The sequence below is a fragment of the Hippichthys cyanospilos genome, chromosome 12 (assembly GCF_059441005.1).
Source record: "Hippichthys cyanospilos isolate Australia breed blue-spotted pipefish chromosome 12, RoL_Hcya_1.0, whole genome shotgun sequence".
Lineage (NCBI taxonomy): Eukaryota > Metazoa > Chordata > Actinopteri > Syngnathiformes > Syngnathidae > Hippichthys > Hippichthys cyanospilos.
The window spans coordinates 16,714,993-16,726,408 of record NC_142380.1 but is presented as its reverse complement, the minus strand read 5'-3'; the positions used below and the strand labels follow the sequence as shown (position 1 = coordinate 16,726,408).

The following is an 11,416-nucleotide window of genomic DNA, read 5'->3' as shown; positions in this document are numbered from 1 at the left end:
GTATTTAGCAAACAGTTGTAATCGAACAGGAAGGGGCCGTTTAAAACTGTGGGCCCAGCGCCACCAACTCATTCGACACGTTCTCAAAAGTATAGGTTCCACCGAGATTTGAACTCGGATCGCTGGATTCAGAGTCCAGAGTGCTAACCATTACACCATGGAACCAGACATACACACAGCGTATACAATACATACATAACGGTGAACATGCCTGATTTGGTTTTCGAAATATAAATGCATGCATCGATTTATCTTAAAAATTACTGCATATGGTGATTTATCAAATTTGAACTTAAGGTAAATTAGTATTGAAAATTGATATGATCAGTGTGCTTCAAGTATCATAATTTGGTAAATCCGATTTTTTCCCGTGTCATCGTTCACGTTTCCAAATAAAAGCGACCTGTACAGAATGTGACCTATGAATGCCAAATGGCCCCTCTTCGCAGAGGACATGGTGACGTCACACATAAAAGTAAACCTATGATTAAAATATTAATAAATGGTTATGGAAGTACCACAATGGATGGCCGAATGGCTGTCATAGCGGAGCCACATTTTCAATGTGTGATATTTAAGGTGGAAATTAGGAGGAGCAAAGGTGCAATGTTTGTCCTTGGCATTTTGTGCTGTGACAGCAACGTTTCCCTCACACGTTTGGAGCAAGCAGCTCGCTCCAAGCAAGCAAGAGGACACGGGGACACACACACACGCACGCAAGCACACAGAAAATACACTTCCAGCCCGCTCAGAATACTTTCAAACTTCTTCGCAAGCTGCTTGCATTTTTTTTTTTTTTTTAAGCGCAGAATTGTGCCGTTAGTCACTTGTTATGTGCAAGTTAGATGAATGCGACCTGGCCATTCAGAATGAAGTCACATATCAAAAGATTGGACACATCAGATTTATTACCTCTGTACCTAGCCTGGGTCGCATTTGAAAATAATAGGTCGGATAGGGGCAAAAAAATCGGAATTGTGTCACCTGAGGGTGCAGTGTCAATCTAGGGTAATCAAGCTCATTGTATTCTAGATTCTAGCAGCAGCAGACGGCCACCAAGTTTCACGATTCATTGAAGACCACACACATTGGGTGTGCTCAATGTGTTTCCAGAAATACCTGGGATGTTTGAAATGATCATTGCAGAGACAGAATATGTTCAATCGGTTTAATTTAAGGAGTAAACTTAGGCGGTAAGTGTGATCTTTTGTCTCATGCTATTTTGTGCATTGCCAGCAACATCTAAGCACTTGCTCAGTGTGCTTTACTGGGAGACAACGAAGCAAAAAAAAAGCAAAAAAAAATGCCTTGCTCTTGAGTTGTCTTCACCTCATCTATTATTTTTGTTTTTCTAACATGCTTGCACCTTTTTGAGCTCAGAATTGTGATGTTTGTAGCTTGTTTCGTGTAGTCGGATGAATGCGAGCTGGTCGTTCAGACTGTCACGTCAAGTTTGGACACCTATCAGATTTAGTACCACATACTCAAGTGGCCTTGTATAAATTGTTCACACTGCCATCAAATAATCTGATACGGTAGTGTGGGGCAAAAAAAATAAAAAAATTGTGTCATTTAACCCTTTCACGACCGTTTTTTTTTTTTTAACTAAGGCACTTATTACTTGTTTATAAGTAGAGGATACTTGGAAAATTATTTTAAAAAAAAATCCCACTTCCATTTCCACCAGGAAACATCACTTAGGACAGTATATTTCATAGACCATGATACTTGTAGAAAAAACATGTGTCAAGTAAGTGAAAATCACCAAACACCTACAATACCATAGTAATCAGTGTAATCTACAATAACACATATACAGCAGATATATATTTCCGCAGTACTATTGAGTTAATTGACGAGAAATTGTACAACGCAAGCTACCTTGTAGACAGTTGGCCCAGCACTGGCTTGTTGTGAATAAAAAGGTTGCTAAATGCCACTAGAATCTGTAGGTAGGTGTATAACGAAGCAATGGTATGCCATTTCATAGTATTGCTACCATTTCTTCTATACCCACCGCCATTTTTTGAAAAGCTGTTTTTGTCCCAATGAGACTAAAAGAGTTAAGGCTGCCGTGTGAACCCAGCGCAATCAAGCTCATTGTATTCTAGATCCTAGCGGCAGCAGTGGCGCAACTTAAGTGTTTTTCCTCAATAAAACACAACACACACAAGAAATATTCCTTTAATAATAGAAAAAGATGGGGGGGGGGCACTTTTAAACACGAACAGATAACTTGTTCAAAGCACAGATAAGAATATTCATGCCAAAATCTTGTCAAATTGTTATTTTTCACAGTCTGAAAGATTCCTCAAGTTGAGACCACCATCACCTTGGAGCACAATTTTAAAGAAGTTCACTCCTCATGTGATGTTCCAAGTCAACGGCGTGCCTTTTACCACTAGCGCATGGTGACAACATCCATCTATCCGTTTTCTAAATCCGTTTTATCCTCACCAGCGTGGCCGGTTTGCGGCTGCCAATCCCAGCTGCCTCTGGGCAATAGGTGAGGGGACACCCCAAAATGGTTGCCAGCTAATTGCAGGGCAACCAGGGACGAATAACCATTCACACACCCAGTCACACCTAAGGACAATTTAGAGTGCCCAATACACCTAGCGTGCATGCTTTTGTAATGTAGAAGGAAGCCAGAGTGCCCGGAGAGAACCCATGTGAGCACAAGAACATGCAAACTCCACACAAGTGAAACTGAACTCAGGACTTTGAACTTTGAAGCAGACGTGCAAACCACTCTTCCACCGTGCTGCCCGTGACAACATTAATCTAGTTTTAGAATTGAAAGCCAAATGTGACACAATATGACAGCAAAAAGCAAAAAAGCGGCTAGAGGAGTGTCAGTCCTATCCAGTGTTCATTGTATTTCGACAGTGAAAGGTTAAACGAGTTAAACAATTTCAGGTAGAAATTATGTCGCATGGTGAATCCATTGGGTTTTGACCACAGAAAACGGCATTTTAAAACCATCAAAAGTGAACAAAAAATATTGCATGGTGAATCCAGTGGTTTTTGACCACACAAAGTGGCATATTAAAACCATCAAAAGTGAACAAGTGGCACATTAAAACCATCAAATTTGAACAAACACTTCAAAATGTTTGACGTGGTCATCGTCAGTGATTTTCCAATATGAGAAACCCTTGAAGACATTTCGCCAGTGTACCATTATCAAAGTAGGGGGAAGTAACATCCATGATCATGCAACTTCATAGGACACACAAACACTATCACTAAAACATGGTAAGTACAGAGGAAGAATGCAACAGTACTTGTTTTCCAAGACTGAATTCGAGCTTTTTGAACAGTTTCAGCCCAATATAAGCAGATAAACAGTAAGCCAAACAATTTCATCAAGTTGACACACTATACACTATATTCATGTAGGAAAGTGGCTCTCCACGGCATCCATATTGTCTGGCTCTGCTGTCCTGTTATTGAAGTGCGGCTGAAACAGGTTTGTCCCCTTCAGGATGTCTGTAATGTTTATCGTCAAAATCCCTCCAGAAAAATGCTGGCCATACATAAGCCTGACTAAATTACCGGTGACTGTGTCGGACTTTCACTGTCTCTCAGGATCCCACTTCGGCAGTCTCTCTAATATGGTCTGATGGTCAACACCTACAGTGGCCACCAGCCCTCCTTTGTTGAGCGGATTCCCACTGAAGTCGATGTCCTCCCCCTTCAGAGTTGTCATGTAGCCCCCTATAAACCAAGAGTAAAAGTTAGCATGCATTTGTGCCAAATGAACAACACAAGAGGAAGCCACAACACAATAAAGTCTTCGATTAAACGTATGTCAATTATGACTGTTACTGGTTTGGTCTGTAAAATGTCAGGGAAAAAAAAAGACAGACGTTTTGATCATTGTACAAGTTTGTCTTGATTCCACACAAAGATGAAGAGTCCATCTTCATAGAATACTACATGATAATATTGAAATCGGATAATATACCGTCGGGAAGCTGCAATTCCTAGCATAAATGCACACATTCGGTACAAAAAGCAAAGAGATTACCGTGTGCAGACAGTAGTGCTGCCCCGGCACAGATATCCCATTTCTTAATGAGAGTGATGTGGATGTATACATCAGCTTGGTCCATGGGCTCTTTCTCCCCTGACGGCATCTGCAAGAGTGACAGGACCTTGTAACCTGAGGGGAGAGATGATGACCATAGTTTCAGTAAGGTCAAATCCATTATAGTTCATATAATAGTGCGCTTTACTGTACTTAATCCTAACAATAATTGTTCATTTTTTAAGTCACATTTTTTTCTTTTATCTGAATGAAATTAACCAGTACCACAGACAAAAAGGAAATCCCAGTCCTATGATTCATGATGACATGGAAGGCACTAAAGATTAAAACACATCAAAACAACTTTTTTCATGTTGCCATTTTAGGGTGCTGTGTGCAGAATTTGCAACTTAAAAAATCATTTGGGAAAAGAGCTGTAACATTAAATGAGGAAAGTGAAGCTCTGAATTCTTTCTCGATGTATGTACTCTATGTTTAGAGTTTGATTTTCTATATGGTCTGCATAGTCCACAAACACAGGAAAAACAGGGATTTTGATTTGGTTCAATTCTACAATACAAATTCTTCATAACTGGTGCCAGAATAAATATAAACTATTTTCCTACTCACCTGCTCCTCCTGCTTCTATAATTGTGGTGCCATTTCCAAAAGCGTCTTGAATGAAGCTTTTAACTTTTCCCGAATGGGAACGGGAAACAATGACTTTTGGACGGCTAACACTATAGGATGAGCGAGGAATCATGTTGGATCCCTGATTCACAAGCGCCCATGCTGTCAGAGATATGTGGAAGAAAAAAAAATACCTGAGTTGGTAGTGACGAGTAATAATGATTTGCAAAACATGACACCTGAACTGTTATATGCCCTTAAACATCAATTTTAGCTTGCAATGTTGACAGGCAAGCCAAAATCAGGTAATGTAGGCTATAGGTCACTCGCAAGTCACACCCCTTGACAAGCACAAAAGAACTTTTTTGTATTTTAGCAATGTAAGCTGGACAGTTTGCACTATCTGCAAACAGTAAGTGACACATTGAGCTAAGAGTAGATAAGTCCCGAACAGTTCAACATTGTGCATGACTTTTGGTTCTTAATTAATTCAATCCCAAAGACGTTTTTCCCTTTTTTTTTTTTTGACATCCAACTACTGTTTTTTTTAAGTTTGGCTAAAGGACTAATAAATTACTTTCGTAATTGATTAGTTTTACCTATAGCAATCAATTGCTTTACTATCTAAAGTAATTGTTACTTTACTCCTTCAATAACTCAACAGCTGATTACTTTAGTATTTAATTACAAGAGGAATCAATTACTTAAGAACACGGTTAAGTCAAGGTTACTTAAAAGAGTTCAAATCTGTCGAAATTATTTTTCTTCCCGCATCATCTGCCTTAATGGGCGACTGCAGTGTGCAGCAGAGCCTCCTTTCATTGTGTATCACATGTGAGTCCTCCTCTGCTACAGCAACCAATCAAATTGTCCATTTTGTGCTTTGCTGGCTTCAGTATCTATGTACATTTGCGACTGTGGCTAACTACCGCGAGTAAAGTGTGTAACATGCTATATCATATGCTACTTTCACGGACCATTTTATGAGATAACGCTTGAGGTAGGATGCGAGCAGTCTATCGAGTTGGAATGTGGGTCAACAAAGCCAACAAATCGAACCCCTGCCAATTTAAACAAATGAAGTCAGATGTCTGGGAAATTTGGGGCTTTTAAAAACAGCAGGCAACGTTGCGAGCAAGCTCCAAGCTACATTGAGCGACAGAAAATGCAAATACAAAATACTCAGCATGAAATGACAGAATCCACATTGTACTGTTGATACACATAGAACACTGTGTGCACAATTAGGCAAGTGTGTATTGTTACTATATTATCACTTTTACACATATTTCTTAGCTGTATAAACTTGAAAGTCTATTGAATATGAGCATATCAGGTGATGTGTGAATATGAGCATATCAGGTGATGTGTTTTAGTGTAATGTGGAAGGGGTGAGAATTAAGCAGTTTCTTTTCCTTGGGCAAAATGGGGCAAAAAAAAGAGATGTAAGTAACTCAGAAAAGTCAAAATTGAGATCAGAGTTACTTTTCATGGGCCAGATGGATGGGCGTGTGGCTGGATCAGTAAAGGACACAAAACACTTTGAATCAGGCGCCAGCAAGCTGGAGGCGGTTTACAGGAATGGCCTCGTATTATTGAAGATGAGCTAGCTGGTACAGACAAAAAGTCTGCATCTCTCAACAAGATTTTAATGCACGACAATGCTCCATCGCAAAAGGACTCCGCTGTGTGGCTCGCCAGTGAAGGCATAAAGACGATAGAATAATGAACTGGTCCCCTTCCTCTCTTGACATAAACCCTATTGAGAAGTTGTGCACCCTTTTTAAATGGGAGATTTACAGTGAAGTAAAACAGTACACCTCTCCTAACAGTGAATGGGAGGAGGCTGTGATTGTTTAGTACAAAACGTTAATTGGCAAAATATCAAGAAGTTGACAGACTTGATTGTCAAAAGATCAAGAGGTTGTCAGACTATATATAGATTGAAGGCTTAGAACTATTGTTGAAAAGAAGGGTGGCTATGTTGGTCGCTGTGATTGTTTAGTACAAAACGTTAATTGGCAAAATATCAAGAAGTTGACAGACTTGATTGTCAAAAAATCAAGAGGCTGTCAGACTATAGATTGAAGGCTTAGAACTATTGTTGAAAAGAAGGGTGGCTATGTTGGTCCCAGATTTTTAAAAAAAATGTATATTTATAAATTGAGTTGTTTATTCTTCTCACTAACTAATTTAAATAAATACGTGTGGGTGGGAACATTTGTTTTATTAATTTAGTAGCGTAATAATTCTGTGCACTAATAGTTGTCTAATAATTGTGCACATATTATTTTCCTAAGAAAGCCAGAATCTCACGTCCATTCTCTTAAATATTCAATTTTGAGATTTATGAAAAAGTTGGATCAACCAAGAATTCTGCAGTTGTTCAAAAATAAAAAGGCTCCTCAAAAATACAACTTGCGGAATAATTGTGCACACAGTGTAGTTGTAGTGATGGTAATTTAATAAATCAATATATTTAAAAAAAAAACATCTACTGTGGATTTACACTTATTGTATACTTTGTGCCCATATTTATATTCAAGTTGGTGTGAGCAATCAAAGAATTCATGTAAGCATTTATTCTTGAGCAAAAACAGTTTTGTTCACTGAAGGTTTATTTTGATTTTATTTACATATTAAGTTTCATTTAGCGTGGTAAATGTTAGTTTCACACACTAAAACAACGAAGAGGAACATGAAAATAATAATAATTGAGATAACTTGTGAACTCTTGGCGTTTGCCTCTCCTGTCACACCTGATTCCAATGATTAGCTCTTTGGCAAGCTCTGTGGAAGCCTGATAAGCATCCTGATCATTTGAAATGTGTGTGTTGAAAGTGAGAAATATGGAAAACAGGGAGGATACGCTCACGAGGAATTGAAGTTCCTGAAGTGCCCCTAGTTTAGATGGCTGAAAGAGCAGACTTACCAGTGAAGCCAGTGAATGGTTGGTGTATGACACCAATGACTGGTTTACCGTCAACAGCCACGCATACCATAGTCGTCACATACTTGACCAAGGTTTCTGTGAAGTGCGAATAAAACAAATAAAAACAAAAACGTGTTGGAGAGAAGGTATTAAAAGTATGGATATTGACCAAAACAATAATTACAAATGCAGCGCAAAAGAAACAATGTATTTTTTGCAAGATAAATGTTTTAAGACATGTTTTGGTAGTTTTGAATACGTTAAACTACAAAAATTCCTTTCTAAGATTAAAAGTGCTGCTTTATTTTTCAAACCAAGGCTTAAAATTCTTTTTTTATTATGATCTTTTTTTCATTTGCAAAGGAGTTTCACTAATCTTTGACCAGATTTAAAGAGCATTTTTTTTCAAGGAAAAAAGAAACTCGGGACTTTTAGTCGAGTAACGAACTATCAACTGTTAACACTTGTTGAAGTGTGGTGAAATTTCATCTCTGCATTTGACCATCTGTTGAGAGAGCAGTGAGCAGTGAGCAGTGAGCGGCACAGTGCCCCATGCTTGGGAATCATTTGTGACTCTTAACATTACAGATTTAAAAATATATCATTTAAAGCATACAGGCCACTCCTGGCTTACAAACATTGTAATAAAATTTATTTAATTTCCAGTTCTGTTTAGTGTGATTTTCTTAAAAGCCCATAGTCTCGACAAATATTTTCTTGCTATTTTGCTGACCGAGGTTGGTTATGATCTGCTGTCACACAGTTCAAGTAAGACTCCCGTGAAAAGTCTATCTGGTCACTCAAGCATCTTATTGTGGTGTTGAAATGATACGGCTATAATAAGTTAGCTAAGCAATTAGCATTAACGTTCGCTCCATCTTCATAAGCCGTTCGTGACAATTATACTTGTCAGAACATAGTGTACAATCTGTTATTTGTTGCCATGGAGGTGATGATTACATATTACGGTACCTCCGCAATATATAAAGTAAATGTGGGGGCATCCGGTCCTGTAAGGTTAACAGGGCACTAAATAAAATCTGATTCTCAATTTTGCAATTCAATGTGTTTTGATGAGGGATAAAATGCTTATTTTGAATCTTATGCAGTGATGCAAACATGTTTATTTTGAGCTTGAAAACAATCTTTCAAGTTTAATAAAGAGATGATGAACATTTTATCGCTCATTAAAGCAGAGGTTGCATGGATCGCAGTTTGCACTGAACCTGTATATTCCTGTGTGGCATCTAAAGGATCAATCCACACAGTGACGCTCTCAGCCGGGACTTCCTTATTTCCTTCTATCTTTTCCAGTATATCTGCTGGAATGTTCTGACTCCATAATGCCGTTTTATCCACAATGTTGTCATGCTCCTCACTGATCACCTGACAGAAAAAAAAAAAAAATCACACAAATTGTTTACCACTTTTTGTTAAGAAGCGTCAAAGTTCATATGACTCCAGTGTTTTTAGTATAACTATAGACGATTGCTAAGACCACTCTAGCTGACAAAATGGTTTATTTCTACTAAATGGCAATAAAAAGTTACCTGTGCATGGTAAGTAAAACATAAAATGTATGACTACAATAGCACATGCCAGTACTACTACTAGTTATTTTTGGGTCTACATATTTATAAAATAAATAAATAAATAAAAGCCAGGTCCAATCGTGTGACCTATACTCACAAATACAGCCAATGCTACTATGGAGAGTACAAAAGGGGACACATGGAAATTTGACAATGATGATTTGGCTATGATGTTATGTGCAGAATGAAAAGGGTGTGAATGCTCACTATGATCTCTGGGAAGGTGTTTTTAATCAGGTTGTACATTTTCCTATGGGACAGCAAGTCCCCCATGGTCAGAAGCTCAATGGCCCCCTCCTTTGTCTTCCCCTTTGATTTCTCCTTCAGACTATTTCCATCACGCACCTTCTTCACCTAAAAGAAAATTCACAAAATATGCTTACCACTAGGCATAGCTAACACATATTACAGGTGATTTCTGATGCAGGGTGTAAGGGGATTTTTTTTTAAACCTCTTTGCCTCCAAGAAATGCAGCCTCCACCGATACAGCAAGAAGTTCTCTCAGGTTTACATTCCTCCTCTGGCTGAAAACAAAACAATCAAATTAAAAAAAAAAAAACTTTTTTCCACTTTGCCATGCACTAACACAAACACCCGCTATTAGATTCAGTACTGTATTTGTGTACGTTTTACATAGTTCACAGAAGATTAGTAATATACACAAAGGGGTTATGTGTAGCTGACAGCGGAACTGACATCCTGGAAAAAACCCACCCGTTAAGGATCTAGGTTTTTTTTTTTAGAACAATTAGATATCGTCAAGTTATTTGAAAGACAGCAGTTGCACCTTACGACAGTGAAACAATGTGTTACTCATATCAAAGATGTGCAGTCTAATCACATCAAATAGACTTCCTTAATCCCAGGATAAAAGAAGATCCACGAAGGACACGCTGCCAGAGCTACTTGTCTTACAAAGGTGGATAAGAAACTCACCTGAATGCAGCCAGTCTGGTGGAGATTACCCCGGCGTAAAGGTGGTACAAGATGCCAAGCGCAAGAAGGCAGAACACTGCTACACCGAAAGGAGACAGGCGAATACCCATCGGAGCCATAATTGTCGCTCAGTGCACTTAACTTGATGATGGGAGAAAACCGAGCAATGTCATTCAAAAGATGTTCACACGCGATGTGACGTGGCTATTAATGTCGATTCAGAGCATTTAAAATGCCAAAAAAGGCGTCGTCACAAACTGACTGAATTTGGAGGCGTACACGCGAAATCGCCAAACGCAAACCATAACGAATCAAAAAACAATGGCAATGCTAGACTAGCGGTTATTCCATTTAAAGGTTGGTTCTCGAAATTTCACGGGCTGAATATTCCGAACTTCCGATCGTGTCTTATGTTAAAATCGGCATTCCCATTCATTTGACTATTTTCGAAACCCGGAGAAGCTGGCCATGATTTCAAAAGTGGTAAATCTAGACCTGGACAATCCAGTCTCTGTTCATGCCTCTTTTTTTCAACGAACGTCAGGGTCAGCTGACGCGGCATCTTTTCCGGGTTTATAATGATGTCGTCATCACTATGAGACGGGATGGATAAACAATTACAGTACTGTATATTTATATAAAAATACAAATATGAATTATATTCCGATCTGTTAAACATTTAGCTTGTGTTATTGGGGCGGCGCGACACGGCACGGCACAGTGGTCGTGTGGTCATCTGTGAGGTTGTGTGTTTTAACTCCGACCAGTTTGTCACCATGGCGAAGTGTCCTTATACAGGAAAGAGCAATTTTCAATTAACAATGCTTTTGAAAAGCCTTCTTTTTTTTTTTTAAATTGTACTTTTTGTAATGAAAAGTATTGCCGTCTAATTTGAATGGTCATGATCAATATGTATTTTTGCAGGATGTCACATAGGTCTGTCACTTTACAAAAATTCATCTCAGAAATTGGCAAAATAAAAATGATTGAAAGGTGAAATATTCAAGTTTTCTGTAACACAACGGCGATCTTGCCAGGTCAGTTACGACACAATGTTTTTAGTTTTTGCTAAAAACGTGGTTTGCATTATTTATTCCATCGCCTTAAAGACAACGCAGTTCTCTGGATAAAATAATCCATTTTAGTTTTCAAGAAATAAGAGTATGGTGACATCTTCAACAGTCATTGAGATATAAAGTAATGTGAAGTGATAGGATTTGCATTTTCATGGATTTTTTTTCCGGGCTCGGCACGGATTGGTCCTTTTATTCCCTGCAAATAGCATAAGTCCC

The 11,416-nt window shown here is 38.5% G+C and overlaps 1 protein-coding gene and 1 non-coding gene across 2 annotated transcripts; both read right to left on the bottom strand.

Moving 5' to 3' along the window:
- Positions 1-93: 93 nt before the first annotated feature.
- On the bottom strand, positions 94-165 carry trnaq-cug (transfer RNA glutamine (anticodon CUG)). Its single transcript has one exon. It is a non-coding gene; the product is annotated as a tRNA-Gln (tRNA).
- Positions 166-2,168: 2,003 nt separating this feature from the next.
- bpnt2 (3'(2'), 5'-bisphosphate nucleotidase 2) lies at positions 2,169-10,673 on the bottom strand. The gene is made up of 8 exons (XM_088430263.1): positions 10,125-10,673; positions 9,640-9,712; positions 9,395-9,541; positions 8,822-8,981; positions 7,596-7,691; positions 4,664-4,825; positions 4,034-4,168; positions 2,169-3,720 (listed from the first exon to the last, which is right to left on the bottom strand). Exons 1-8 carry the CDS (start codon positions 10,241-10,243, stop codon positions 3,578-3,580), a joined length of 1,035 nt encoding a protein of 344 aa, XP_088286389.1. The 5' UTR covers positions 10,244-10,673; the 3' UTR covers positions 2,169-3,577.
- Positions 10,674-11,416: the final 743 nt, after the last annotated feature.

Bases quoted from the DNA above. Each gene is read 5' to 3' on its own strand.
- bpnt2 (XM_088430263.1), bottom strand. From the start codon at position 10,243: ATGGCTCCGATGGGTATTCGCCTGTCTCCTTTCGGTGTAGCAGTGTTC. The intron at 9,542-9,639 runs GTTTAAAAAAAA...ATTTTCTTTTAG, and splicing joins CATTTCTTGGAGGCAAAGAG to GTGAAGAAGGTGCGTGATGG. The intron at 3,721-4,033 runs GTAATCTCTTTG...CTTGGTTTATAG, and splicing joins AGCACTACTGTCTGCACACG to GGGGCTACATGACAACTCTG.